Source organism: Zootoca vivipara, chromosome 6, assembly GCF_963506605.1.
Source record: "Zootoca vivipara chromosome 6, rZooViv1.1, whole genome shotgun sequence".
NCBI classification, from domain to species: domain Eukaryota; kingdom Metazoa; phylum Chordata; class Lepidosauria; order Squamata; family Lacertidae; genus Zootoca; species Zootoca vivipara.
In genome coordinates, this window is record NC_083281.1 from 47,664,629 (window position 1) to 47,676,921 (window position 12,293).

At 51.5% G+C, this 12,293-nt stretch overlaps 2 protein-coding genes across 6 annotated transcripts in view; both read left to right on the top strand.

The window, feature by feature from the left end:
- The window catches only part of VAC14 (VAC14 component of PIKFYVE complex), an 81,536-nt gene extending 77,036 nt beyond the window's left edge, over positions 1-4,500 (top strand). Inside the window, exon 19 of the mRNA XM_035117290.2 lies at positions 2,345-4,500. Within this exon, the coding sequence (XP_034973181.2) occupies positions 2,345-2,513 (169 nt within the window). The 3' untranslated portion in view covers positions 2,514-4,500. The remainder of the gene's footprint in view (positions 1-2,344) is intronic.
- Positions 4,501-4,874: 374 nt separating this feature from the next.
- MTSS2 (MTSS I-BAR domain containing 2) overlaps positions 4,875-12,293 on the top strand; it is a 62,279-nt gene continuing 54,860 nt past the window's right edge. For all 5 annotated transcript variants that reach the window (XM_035120227.2, XM_035120229.2, XM_035120230.2 and 2 more), the window contains exon 1: positions 4,875-5,349. In XM_035120227.2, coding sequence (XP_034976118.2) covers positions 5,281-5,349 — 69 coding nt within the window. In that variant the 5' untranslated portion in view covers positions 4,875-5,280. The remainder of the gene's footprint in view (positions 5,350-12,293) is intronic.

The window sequence follows — 12,293 nt, forward strand, 5'->3', positions numbered from 1 at the left end:
AAATGAGATTTGCCTTTGTCAAACTGTCCTCCTACTTTCCTCTTAGCAACTGCAATTCACCAATGTTCTGACACTTGGTAATGTTTATGAACATGCTGTGGTATCACAGCTAATCAGCCGGTGATTGGAGACAAGTGTCTACTAACAGCCGGGTTTTAGCCTATAATGTATTTGAGATATCTGAGAAATAGCAGCCTCCTTTCCATCTCCTACTATAGAAGCACCTGTCTGCATCTATGCCAGTTTTGGTTTACACCACTCCTGTGTTTCACATTCCCCTGCAATTTTGGAGAAAGCAGGCAGGTGTGGGCTCAATTCTGCGCTCAGTTCGGTGTTTGTCACCAAACACAGATTCAGCCATTTGCTTTACAATGCAATCCTAAGCATGTTTACTTAGAGCGGTTCACCACTATTAAGCAAACCTCCTATGGGAGCAGAGCTGTGGACATGAGTGTGCTAACTTTTATCTCTGCTGTGAGCCTTCCTAGAGACAATTGCCTTTGAGCTGGCAAATGGAGGGAGATCTTCTTGTGATACTGCTCCCTGATGAAGGCCTGCCATTCTTGGAATCTGGTTGGCAGCTCAAGCAGCCCTGTTGCTCCTGCCTCTGATTCCAGCTGTTGTTCCTGCATCTAACCACCCCCACGCCCCGTCTTGCCTGGCCTTCCCATCCCACTTGCAGTTCCAGGGTGCTGAGCCACAGAGCACCAACCGCTGGGCTGTCCGCTTACCAAAGGGAGAGACGCGCAAACAGGAAATTCTTTGCAGTTTGAGCAGAGCTCAGGCACTGGGCTTTGTCTCCAAATACACCCTGGATTAGTCACACCAAAAGGGCAGGCTAGGATAAAGAGCCCTTCTTGCCCCATTATGAATGTTGGGAGCTTGTAGGAAGCAGAGAGAATGAGATTCAAACTGCCCAGTTCAGATACAGAGTTGGCATCTTGTCTTGGCTGTGAGACCTACACAATTGTCCTATGAGGAAACACAGCATCCTTGCATGTACGTGTCATTCCTGGCATTTGTAAAATAAAAAAATTCCTTCAGTAGCCATGCAGGGAAACCTCTTTGCTCCCCTCTCTCTTGATAGGGAGGTTGGTTGGTTGGCTGCAAATTTCTCTGCTTGAGGCTGTGATGGGTGATCCAGCCAAGGTCCTTTTTCGAAATGTCTAGTTTGTAATGGTAGCTTTTAAGGGCTTCCTCAGTGAGAAGATGAGTGAAGGCAGACAGGTGACTGCTCACATGTCTGCTTCCATCTTCCCCTGCAATCTGCACCCACAGGGACGTTTTTGGGTGTATATGGTTTGCAATAAACTAGTTCATGCCACGTGAACTGATTGCATGCCCCAGAACAATCTACAGAGCACAAGGAGAGGTTCCTCAGCATGCTGCCCTGGGATAAATATTATGAAGATAAATATTATGAAGGGCAGTCCACAAATGTTGTGAACGAAAACAAAGCAAAATACAAGTCAATTGGGAGGATCTTGGAGACCTCCATGTTGAAAACAACTGTTGTACATTTCTGGTTCAGAAAACCAATCTTTTTCAAGAACATGATTGGCATTGAAAGAAGGAAGTTGCAGGCAGACACCACTTTGAGATAAATGGGGATGGCTCAAGAGCATTGAAGAGCTGGGCAGGCATTATTCCTCGTTGCCCTTGAGGTCTCTGCATGAGAATCAAGATCAATCTCAAGCTGCATATTCAGGAAATGGGGGTCAGAGGTGGGGGGCATCGCCTTGGGCAGCCACTTGCCTGCCAATTCTGAAGGTCAGCTGTGTTGAACTTCAGGTGAAGCAAAGCTCTTGTGGCTGACTCAGATTTGTTGCACCTGGGCTGGATTTCTGTGGTTTTAATATTTGTGTTTTAGCTTACGTTTCTATGAGATTGGGAAGAGAAATCCTGAATATGAAACCAGTATCAGATATATTTTCTCTGAAACAGCAATTCTGTTATTTGTAAACTTATGGATTGCCATATGTTATGGATGCTTTAGCTGAGATCCCTGCATTGCAGGGGATTGGACTAGATGACACTTGAGGTCCCTTCCAACTCTGTAATACTAGGATTCTATTATCAGAGATAGTTAAGAACATTTCCCCTTCTTCAAAGGGACTGGTTGAGCACAAAAGGGTCCTGCTGTACCTGCATATGATTGCAAGGAGACGGAGTAGAGGTGGTCACAGCATTGCCCTTTTCTTTTTTTTTACTGTTGCATCCATGGGCACCTGAGTGGTGACTATCTCAAGAGTGCATGTGTCTTCCTGTTCCCTGCCCCTCTTTCTGGCCACAAGGCTGTTAGCAACAGAGCCCAGCCCCTGATGTCTCTCTTCCCTCTCCCCAGGGATGGCCCAAAGGCCAGCCTCACCTCCAAGAAGACATCTGTCACCACCCCTGCCATGGACTACGCAGAGTTGCTGCAACACTTTGAGAAGGTCCAGAGCAAGCATCTCCAGGTTCGGCACCAGCGAGCCAACAGGGGTGAGAACCTGGATCGGAGAACTGTCTTCTGAAGGCCAGAACCCAAGGGGCATGGAGGAAGCAGCCAAGCAACCGGAATAGCTTAACTCCATGGCTTGGAGTTGGGAAGAGACCTTGGCTGAATATTGCTGCTAGCTACACATTGAAGAGATGCCACCTACCTGGCTGTGGGGACGAGCCAGCATGTTCTGGGGGGCCTTTTCTGATCCTCCCAGGCAACATTTGCTCGTGGGGTGGAACAAGAAGCTGTTGTCAAGTTTGGGGTGTGCTTTTTCCCTCCGGCAGTGGTGCAAGAGCCCTTCCCTTCCCTTGTGATGGTCATCCGATGGTCGTAGCCGTGCTTGTGCAGCTGCCAGAGGGGGAAGAAGAAATGGGAGGAGTTCCCACTTCCAGCCTGAGAGGGGGGAGGGTGTGTGGGAAACCCTGGTGCAGCCCTTCCTCCCCACTGATTTGGGGACGCAGTAGCCAAATCCACAGCGCCTTGACCCTTCTCAGCAACCCTGTGGTTCTTGCACACTGGTCCCCATGTGTGGGTTGGTCAACTGCTATGAACTCGCAGCAGGATCACCTCCCTTGCCTGCTTCCTCCCCCCCCAAAAAAATCATGTGTTTGGACTGCACACTCTTAGCTAACAGCTAACCTGTGTGTATGTGTATATATAGATCTCTATAGACCAACTGTATTTCTAGCCTGGATTTCTTTGTACTATTGTAAAACGCTCCTTGCAATAAAAGGTATGGCAAATAAAATGATTGATGGAAGAATGGACTTCACTTCCTTTGACCTCTCTCATGGCAGGGAGGATGTAGCCAAAGGGGTTGACCAGTTTGCACTGCTATTTGGCCAAGGGGGCCTGCTGAAACCTGCCCAAGACTTGCCCATCCTTTTCCTCCAGCTGTTTTGGACTACAATTCATAGATTTGTAGAGCTGGAAAGGATCCCCCATCAGCCCCAGCCAACACAATGTGATTTTGGGACTGATGGGAATTCTAGTCCAAAACAGCTAGAGGAAAGCAGGTTGGAAGGTGCATCTATCCTGTGTGCCAGTCTGAAGGTAACACAGCAGGTGCTGGACCTTCATTCTGCTGCTATCCACTCTGCACAAAGTTTACCCCGATTCTGCACGTTATACTCAGAAATAGGTCTGGTTGCTTTCATTTCTGTGAACAGACATTGCATTTTCTTCTGTTACAGAGTGGAGAAGTCCTTTGCCCTAGTAATCTGAACCCTGACATTTTATTTAACCTTTGGTGTCCTGTATGAATAAAAGTTTTTTTAAAAAAAGAATAATAAAGGCTTCTCCTGGATCAATGAGTGTCATTTCCACAGGCAAAGTTCCCTTTTTAGCCACACTTCTCTTTGCAAGTTCTCATTTGCAGAGACCTCTGCAGTTCCTTCTGTGTACCTGCATTAAATCTGGAACCTCACTTTGTAGCCTTCTGGTTGAAAAGGTTTACTAATTGTGACAGGAAAATCTGCCTGCCTTTTGAGAAGCTGATTCTCTTACATATCTGGCTGTGCCTCCTTACTTAGGACATCAAGCAGTGATGCAACAGGCAGCCTCTTCTAGAGGAGATAAGCAGCAGCAATGCAATGATACCAGTACTTCCCCACCCCCAATCTCTTACTACCTAGAATGGAGGCAAAGGCTAAACAGTAACTCCGTGGAGACCCTCCAGGTGGACTTTGGGCTCAGGGTTGCCTTTGACCTTGACCTCGTTTCTAGCTTTAGGCCCAAGAGGTCCCTGCTTCTTGAGCAGGGCACCCCTACAATTAAGAAGGCTGTAGCTCAGCGGGAGGGCTGCTGCTTGACCTGCAGTTCAATCCCCGGTAGCCAGTCGAGCTAGGTCAGTCGAGCTAGGTCTGAGGTTTTGGAGAGCGGCTGCCAAGCAGTGGAGGCAAGCTTCGGGTCGCTCCCATTTTGCAGATGGGGGCTGGGGAAAGTCCAGCCCGTCCACGCAGCGTGGAGCTTCGAGGCAACAGCCAGAAAACGCAAATGCTCTGCGCCCCGCCCCCCCCATGTGTAGTAGCCGAGACCCACCGGGCCTCCCTCCCGCCCACTCCCCTCGGGTCCGACAGGAGGGGTGTCTCCTGTCCTCAAGGGGCCAGCTTCCACCTCCTCCTATTAGTGGTGAGGGGAGCGTCTCCCAGGGCCCCCTCGGCAGCTCCAGGCTTCGGTGGGCGAGAGGAAGAAGCCGCTGCATCGAAGCTGCCCAGGCGGAGCGCGGAGTTGTGGGTCACCCGCGGGCTCTCCACGAGTGGCGGCGGCGGTGGCTCCACCGCTCTCCCTGCAAAGCCCCTAGCCTGGGCGGCCCCTCCCCCTCCTCCCGGCCCGGCCCCTCCCCGCATCGCCCACGTGACTGGATCCCTCTCTCTCTCCCCCCCCCCACCTCCTTCCCCTCGGATTCCGGCTGCCTTCTCCTGCGCCCCGTCGCTCTGAGGCGTCCGCCCGGCTCCCCTTTTGCGCGCGGCGACGCTCTTTTCCTCCCCCCTCCCCGGCCGGCGAGGTGCTCGCCGCCGTTCTAGTCGTCGTCGCTGCTGCTGCTGGTGCTGCTGCTCCGGGCCAGAGGATGGCCACTGCTCGGAGCGCCTCTTCATCGCCTTCGCTCCCGGCTGCGGCAGCGCGGAGGGCCGCCCGTGGCGGGAAGTGACCGAGGGAGGCGCGCCGAGGATCCGAGCGAGCGAGCGCGAGAGACAGAGAGAGGCTGCGGCGAGGCAGAGGGAGGAGGAGACGCCGCCTTCGCCTTTGCGGGGCTGTGTCGGGACTGGCCCCCCTCGACGGGCTGCCGCTGCTCGGCCATGGAGACGGCGGAGAAGGAGTGCGGGGCGCTGGGCGGCCTCTTCCAAGCCATAGTCAACGACATGAAGGTGAGCCGCTTCGGAAGAAGGAAGGGACCGACCGGTGCCGCCGCCGCCGCGCCCCGTCTGCACAGAATGGGGAGGATGCGGGGACGGGGGGCGGAGGCTGGAGTTGCTGCTGCTGCTGCCGCGGGAGGCCGAAACCCGTAAACAAGCCTGGCGGGGAGGGGCGGGCAAGGCAAGGCAAGGGGGCTTGCCTCTGCCTCCCTTTCCGGGGAGTCCGTCGCGCCCTTGGCTCCCTGGCCCGTCGGACTCCTGAGGCTGCGCGCGGAGGATGGGCACGCTCGACGGCGGGCGGGGGGGGGGCTGTCTCGAGGCTGGCCTGCCGCCGCCGCCCCCCAGCCCAGACAATGCTGTCATTGCAGGAGGAGCGATTGCTGGGGGGGGGAATAAAACCTTTGGGGTGGCGGGGGGGGGGAGCTGCCGCCGCCTTAACTCATTCGGCGCCGAAGCTGTAAATCGGGTACCCGAGGCTCCCTCAAGCGCGGCGGCGGCGGCGGCGTCTGCCTTGTGCTTCCCTCCATCCCGGTTGCTCGACTTCCTCCGTCAGGCTGTTTTCCTTCTTCAAAATGGCCAGGCGCTGCTTCGGAAATAGCTGCGCATAGTAGCAGTTCTAGCCTGGACGGTCGCGGAGACGATACCTCCGAGCATGGGCAGAGGGCCCTTTCGCCACCATTTACTATATATCTAGTCTAGTCCCTACGCAGTAGAAGCGCCTTAAAGCTCTGCATAGTGACAATTTGTCTAAATACCAAGGAAGGGGTGGGAGGGGGACTTAGAGAGAAATGAGTGGATCAGTGGCAGATGGAGGAAGGGGGCGGGGAAGTTGTTGGTGCTGGGCCTGGAGAGCAAAAAGCAGAGGCGAGTGGCACTCGCTGCCTTGCCAGATTCAGCAGGGAGGTAGTTGCCCCTTGTCCTGGCTTGGCCTGCAGGAGCCTCTCCTACCACCACCACCTCCTCCACCACCCCTTATGCAATCCTGTCAAGATTACTTCTCTTACATGGCGGTAAAGAAAGTGAAAATGCCACATGGAAGAAATCCACACACCCTAGAAAAATGTGTGCCCTAGGAGGGCGACGGCAACCAGGAGTTGTGAGGATCAGCAACCTAACTGGCCTCACAAGGGAAAGTGGCCAACCCTCTTGGAGAACCAATATTAGAATGGCAGTTTAACCTGAAAGGATCAAATTAGCAGGCTCAACAACCTTTGAGGATTCAAACAGTTTTTCACCAGTGAGTCCTGGCTGCTCTGGCATCTGCCCCATGCTAAGGATCTGAGGAATTATCAAGACAGAAAGAGTCTCTCTTGTCTTGGACTTCATCTTGAGCCACATCTCAGACAAGGTGCAAAATCTGGCCAGCTGAAATTGGTGGCAGCTGAGTTTATTGAGTATTGGATTACCTTGTGGACAACCACATGCACCTGAATTCCCACTGCAGAAATTGGCCTCGAGTAGGGAGGCTGTTAAAACCCAGCTGGTGAAGCCTTGGGGAGGGGATTGCTAGAGTGAAGCTTTGGGTTGGTCACCTAGATCAGTCTCCCTCAGCCTGGCTCCCTCCAGGTATTTTGGACTACAACTCCCATCAGCCGTTCCAGCCAGACCCCTCTTAACCCTTAGCACAGAATTTCTGGTTCCATTTCTGGCACTGGCTCCTGAGGCATGAAGCGGTTTCCTGGATACCTTGTGCCGAGCCACATTTCATTGTCAAAGTTGGGCACAGGCACAAAGTGCAATGTTTGAGTTGCCCTTTCTCCCTGCTGCATCAAATCATGGAGCTGGACAGGTCCCACCCACTCCCCAGTTTCCCCCCTACTGCTGAGTTTGATTTCCAGTTTCTCTTCTCTCAAGGGGACTCAAGATGGCCTTAATTCTGAAAGCTGTGTGTCACACTTAGCCTGAGCTGTCACTGGTGCTACAAAGTAGAAGGAAGGAAGGCAGCCATCCAAGGGCTGGCCCTGTTTCAGCAAAATTAGTTTTGCATTAAAATGCAGTGTGCTGCAGATGTCACTCACTTGCTTAATATGCACTTTAACCCCCCCTTCCATTTCTGGCTTTACCAAGAGAGGAGGGAGCAGTGTGTGCTCACACATGTGTGGGTTTTCCTCACATAGATTGTTACCGGGGTGGGGTGGGGTGGGGGTGTTGTTAGATACTGTTAGTGCTTCAGGAACTGTGGGTAGCTAGATCCTGGAGGAGCCACTTCCCAGGGCAGTAGACAACCATTTGAAAAGTAATCATTGGAACAATTAAAATTGTAATGCAGAATAGAATGCAACAAATAATCTAAGACAGACTTAAAATAATAATCATAGTAATTACCAGAATGAAGCACTAGTAAAAACCTGGGAGCATAAACTCCTTTCAAATGAACTGGCTCGGATCTTGCATCTTTTAAATAGTAAATAATTCATGGAGGTGATGGAAGCTCCTGTGGCTGCTGGGATCCTGCATTCAATGCCCAGTTTGATGAGTTGCCTCCCTTTCTCCTCCCCTGTCCTCTTATGACCACTGAACACCCAAGGGTGTTCCTAAAACACCAGACTTCCTCTTAAAACTGGCATAAAATCCTTAGAAGCCCATGGATGTTTGAAGGGCCCCCTGTGTCTATTCCTGGGCCCAGGATGGCCCTCCAATTGCAAGTGAGAAGGGTTCGCCCACCTCCCTCCACCTGCCTTCTCCAGGGCCTCTACTCCCCCTTTCCTTTACTCTGACCAGTTGCATCAGAAGCCACCCCAAGCACCTGCACCTTTTTTTTCATTGAGGTTTCCCAAATAATTCTGTGGACTGGGGAGACTGTGCCCTTCATCATGTCCCATCAGCCCCAGCCATCATGACCAATGATGAAGGATAATGGAGTCACCCCCACCCTGGGCTAAAGCCAGCAGCTTTGCTCTGAGATGAAGCAGCAGAGTTCTTCAGAAGCATTCTCTTCCAAGCGGTGGGGGAGTCACTCCCATTCATTCAGAAACCCGTCCCCACATTTTAGGAAAACCGTGTCATTCTTGTTTGATTTATTACCTGTCCTTCCCCCAAAGGTCCCAGGGCAGGTTGCATCATTAAAAACAACCATTTAACCTCTTCAGACCTCAGACACATTTTATACCACTATAACCAGCAGTGCACGTTTAAATGTTCTTTTCATTTCTCCCCTCCCTCAGTTCTCCTTTTCTGTCCCTGCTTTTTTTTAATGCTTTGGTTTCTTAACAGGCCAGAAACACGCCCTGGGACATCAGCCCGGGCAGTTTTGTTCATGATGAGCACCTGGTGTGGGAGCTGGGAAACTGTTAAGCCAGCAAACAGCTGAGATGAAGGCCTGCTGCTCCTCTTCTTCCTTATCATTCCTGAGTCATTGTTTGCAGCTGGATCTTCTCTCAGCCAAGTAGACCCTCATCCAAGGAGATGCCTGGCAATAAAGCCTTCTGGTATTCAGTCAGGTGCTCCTGGGCTTTGTACTGGGTGCACTGCTGCAATCTCTTGAGGCCCATGGGGGGCGTTCTCTCTGCCACACTTCACGTACACAGGGGTAGCCAGTGTGGTTTCCTCCAGATGTTGTAGAACTACAAGTCCCATTGGCCATGCTAGCTGGGGCAGATGGAAGACACAGTTCAAACACACCTCTGAAGGGCACCACATTGGCTACCACTATGTCACTAAGGTGTGCTCACCTGGTCCTCTTAATGCCTTTGCCAACAGGCTCACCTGCTGAGAGAGGTGATGGTGATGTTAGGCATCGCATAGGCCTCCTCAGTAGGTCTTGCTGCCATGGCTCCAATACCTGTTTGGATTCCTGCAAGAAAGGCTCCACCAAGTGTTTGGCTTGCAGTTCTGCCAGTGAGCACTGTGTTCCCTGGCTGCCAGTGTATGGTTGGAGCTTTCCTGGCCTTGGTGGGGCTTGTTGCCCACGTGAGTCTCCACTAACATACAAGGCATGCTGAATTGGCGGTTTTGCAGGAGACTCTGACCTGCTGCGTCAAGGGAGACTTGCACTCCTCCCTCTGTTCTGGGAGTGTTTCATGAGGTGTGGGTGCCTGGCCAGTGGCCTTTCTCCTCTTCCTAGCCCACTGTTCTGTGTGTCGGTGAGGACTGCTTTGGCCTGGCTGGCCTGTTTCCCCTGTGGCTTCGTGGTTAGTCTTAATGCCCAGCTTCTGAGGCTGCAAGGATTAAGCCAGCTTGCAATGGCTTCCGCATTTCTGTTGCTCTCAGTCACACACCACCTCCTTGCTTCTTCTGCCATGGCTTCAGGCACTGCTGCAGGTGAGCTGGCTTCCTCGCCATGGCTACCAATCTTCCAGTTTGCTGCTGAGTTTGTCAGCCTCCTGTTGTCCAGAGAAGGAGGGTTTGGCATCTGTAGAACAGCAGATGGTTCTTAGTGGAGTTACGATGCCTGTGTGTGTGTGTGTGTGTGTGTGTGTGTGTGTGTGTGTGTGTTGTAAGGGCAGTTCTGATTCTGGTTGTGGTGCAGGATACCATTTTCCCTAGCCATGCCTCCACTTCTTCCGCTGTGCCCCTTTCTCCACAGAGTGGATGGTGGACGTACATAGGATGAGTCACGAGGTCATTGTCCCATCATGTGATGCCAGCACTAAGTGACTGAGAAGTAGTTTTGGACTGCCCAGCCCGGCATTAATGGAGGATAGGATGAGGCTGTCAATTAATCTAACAGAGCCAAAATAATTGTTGCCATTTCGTTTAGAATTTACAAATGGAGTGGAAGTAGGGGAAAGCGCAGCTCAAAGGTTAAGCCTTGAATGAATGGGAGGATGATGAGGCCGCAGATTGAACTTCAGGAATGCAAGGAGAATGTAGCCAAGCACTCAGTCTCGTTTTATTGAACAAGCCTTTCATGGGGGATGGGCCTTTCTAGGTGCTCTTAAATATTGGGATAAACTTGGACCATCCCTGAAGCACAGACAGACCACCATGTTCCATAATTTTAAGTTCCCCCAGTGTGGATTGAGCATCATTTTCTGCCACTGATGACACCCAGGCTCAGTGCACAAAACACTTTTAAGTGTGTGGATACTGCAGGCTTCCATCTCCCCTTCCAGATGTTAATTGTACACAGGTGCAGGCCAGGTTAGTGATGAAAAGTTTGTAAAGCCAAAACTAGATGCAGGGGCTAGAGGCCTTTATGTTTACACGTGGATAAAGTTAGCAGGAGCTTCTGATTTTTCAGACAAAAGGAAGCATGCAAGTGAGGGGGTTTAAGACATCCTCAAGTCTGTTGATTCCCTTCACATATCTTCTTCCGAGGACTGAAAAGGGAGAGGTGCCCTAGGTGGTTCAGTGGAACTTTAAAAAACTGGATACCTCATCCTACACCTGCTTGTATACCATTTACAAACTTTTCTCACATCGAAGCTACAACTCTCAGGAAGTTCAGGTTTGGGCCAACCTCCAGCTTTGATGCCACCCTATTTCCAGCAACTTTGCCCCAGGGGCAAGAGGGGGGTGGGGAAGCCATTTTCTGCTCTAGAGCCCTTCAGAACCAGGGAGAGGACAAAAACGGTTGCAGTGAGTTATTGAGGCCTAGACCCATAGCTGCCAAGTTATCCCTTTTTTAAAGGGATTTTCCCTTATGCTGAATAGGCTTCCTCGCGAGAAAAGGGAAAACTTGGCAGTTATGCCTAGACCCTTGTGGGGCAGGGAGAAGGAAGCCTCCCACTCTCAGAACAAGGGATGTCCCATGGAGGGCCTGGACAGATAGTGCCAATGCAGCTGGACCTAGGGGAGAGCCAGGAGGCCCTGGCCAATGCCAGCCTTCACCAACTTGGTGCTTTTCATATGTTTTGGACCACAACCATCTATCAACCACACTCGGCATGATTTATCACCTTCAGTTTAAATAATCTGGAGGACACCAAGTTGGTGAAAGCATTCATCGACATTTTAGAGGAAAGAAGAGGCAACTTGCCTGCCCTGGATTTTGCAGCTGTTTGCTTCATTCATTTCCTACTTGCTTGTTTAAGTCATTCATTTCTTTCTTGCTGAATTCACAAAGCAGCCAGCATCCACATTGCTGGCATCTGAAGACGCATTGCATTCCCAAATGACAACCCTGAAGGGTCCACCAGGAACACCCTGTGTGCAGCTGTTTGTAGTTCTAGTCTGTAGCCTGCGCTATGTTGTGCTCCAGTGGATGCCCTTGGGGACCAGACTAGGCTCTTATCCCAACAAGGGCAAACCCTTTTACCAAAACACAGGGTTCAAGATGTAGCATAGTCTCAACAAGTTGACGTCAAGCAGAGACAACCACTCTGGATCCAAAATGTAATCTGGAAACATGGTTTGGCTCATAGGGAGTTCAACAAGGAGACAGAAGCCCGTTTTTATTTACAGCTACTGGGGGGCTTAAGTGGGAGGCCTTATACCCTCTGGTCTCTGAAACCACAGTCTCTGGCAGTGAAAATGAAGCAGTATCAGAGATTGCATACTCATGAGTAGACCTGTGACTGTATCCATAGGCACATACTAGGTTATTTTTGGCCTGGACCCCAAGCTTTGGGTGCTGGCATTCTTGAGGACTGTGCAGGGAAGGCCAAGTGAGGAGCCTCCTCTGACAGTTGTAGAGGTTCTTCACCAGGGATCAACCCACAGGGCCCCTCAAGTGGATCCTCAGCATTGGATCCAGGGGGCCGTGCCTGCTCCTCAGACCCTTGACCTGCAAGGTGTCTCAGATCGTTCTTGGAGGGCTCGTGGTTATGAGAACTGTTGGGCCTCCTGCCCTTGGGCAGAAGCAGCAAGGGTTTCACTTCTCTGTTAATGAGTGATTTTTATTTTTTTGTCTATGTGGACTGAGCATGGTCCACTGCTTGGTGTGCAGGCCAAGGAAGGGGCAGGATAAGGTCACGCAGAATGCATAGCTCCAGCTGCTGCCCAACTCTCAAACAAGATCAGGTGAGGAGCTGACTGAAGTCCGACCTGTAACATTGGAGTTTGACATGTGGGAA